Source organism: Plasmodium cynomolgi (genome assembly GCF_000321355.1).
Source record: "Plasmodium cynomolgi strain B DNA, scaffold: 0819, whole genome shotgun sequence".
NCBI lineage: Eukaryota > Apicomplexa > Aconoidasida > Haemosporida > Plasmodiidae > Plasmodium > Plasmodium cynomolgi.
Genome location: NW_004193069.1, coordinates 1 through 1590, shown reverse-complemented (window position 1 = coordinate 1590; position 1590 = coordinate 1). Strand labels below are relative to the sequence as shown.

At 27.4% G+C, this 1590-nt stretch overlaps 1 protein-coding gene across 1 annotated transcript; it reads left to right on the top strand.

Annotated features, from left to right (window-relative positions):
• Positions 1-1023: 1023 nt before the first annotated feature.
• Positions 1024-1282, top strand: PCYB_005840 (hypothetical protein; the record flags this gene model as incomplete). The annotated part of the gene is made up of 1 exon (XM_004228005.1): positions 1024-1282. A coding segment is annotated over one exon (259 nt), but the record flags the coding sequence as incomplete, so codon positions are not given.
• Between the last annotated feature and the right edge of the window lie 308 nt (positions 1283-1590).

Genomic DNA, 1590 nt, shown 5'->3' with positions numbered 1-1590 from the left:
TTTCCTGCACGTTTTCTAAGTAAAAAATTACAGTAACGAACACGTTTTTTTTTTTTTTTTATAATGTAATTTTTTTATTCTCTACAATAATATATGTTTTAAAAGTTTTGAAAATATAGAAAGTTTGTGAATAAGAATGGTACATAAGTAAAAGAATGTTTGTACATAGGAATTTTTGTAAATGAGAAAAGATACGGCTAAAAATCTTTATATTTAATAGAAAAAATTTACTATCAAAAATACGTGCTATCAAAAATACATACTATCAAAAATACATACTATCAAAAATACATACTATATCAAAAATACATACTATCAAAATTTATTTACTATTAAATAATATTTATAATTAAATTTTTTTTTTAATACTATTAAAAACAGCGTATACTAAAAATTCCGTGATTATAAAAGATTTGTTAACTTTAATGATTTCCATGATGAAACAACAATCAAACTATAGAATTTCTTTTACTAAATTATTTTTTGCATCCTTGTGTTATGTACCACCGATTACTCGAATGAGGTAATATAAAAGTTAAGTTCAACCGTGCTTGAACTTATTCTCATAAAATATTATTTTATTTTTCAAGAAGAAAATATTAGTAATGTGTGAAAATATATATAATACAATTTTAAATGGTTAAAATATTCCCCCGATTTTTAGGATAACTGTGGAAAATCGTGCAAGAAGAAAAATGTAAACAATGTGTCAAACGTAAGAACTAGCAGATTACTGATAGGATACGAACAAACTGAGAAAAATGAAGAATATGAATATTTAAAGAAAAAATTAATGGGTTTAGTAGATGAAGATGATAAAGAATTTACAAGCCGTTTGGAATCTTGTATGAAAGATGATAAATTTAAAGAACAATTCAATTTAGTAAAGATTGATGATGATGATATTACCTCAGAATATAAAGCAATAATCGGTGATAAAAGTCATAAAAGCTCACATTCTAATTTAGAGTATACTGTCAACTTTACCAGGGGCGAACATAAAAAATTCTTCTCGTAATAAATATGATTCACAAGATTTTACTTCAGACTATGATTCTAAAAAATGTAAAAGAATACGGAAATCCCAACCAAAATCAAGGTAAACAGAAAAACGCTTATAAAAAGGAAGGTGGCTATGATGATAACTATGATGATGATGACTATGACAAAGACTATGATAAAGGCTATGACAAAGACTATGACAAAGACTATGACAGAGGCCATGACAGAGGCCATGACAGAGACCGTGGCAGAGACCATGACAGAGACCATGACAGAGACCGTGACAGAGACCATGACAGAGACCGTGACAGAGACCATGACAAAGACTATGACAAAGACCATGACAAAAACTATGACAAAAACTATGACAAAGACAATAAAAAATACTATAGAAAAGACTATAAAAAAGACTATGATAAAGAATATGATGATCAATATGATGATCAATATGGAAATAAATATGAAAATAAGCATGAAAATAAACAAGGAAATAAATATGAAAATCAATTTGGAAATCAACATAGAAATCAATCTGGATTTCAACCTGGATTTCAACCTGGAATGAAACCTGGATTTCAACCTGGAATG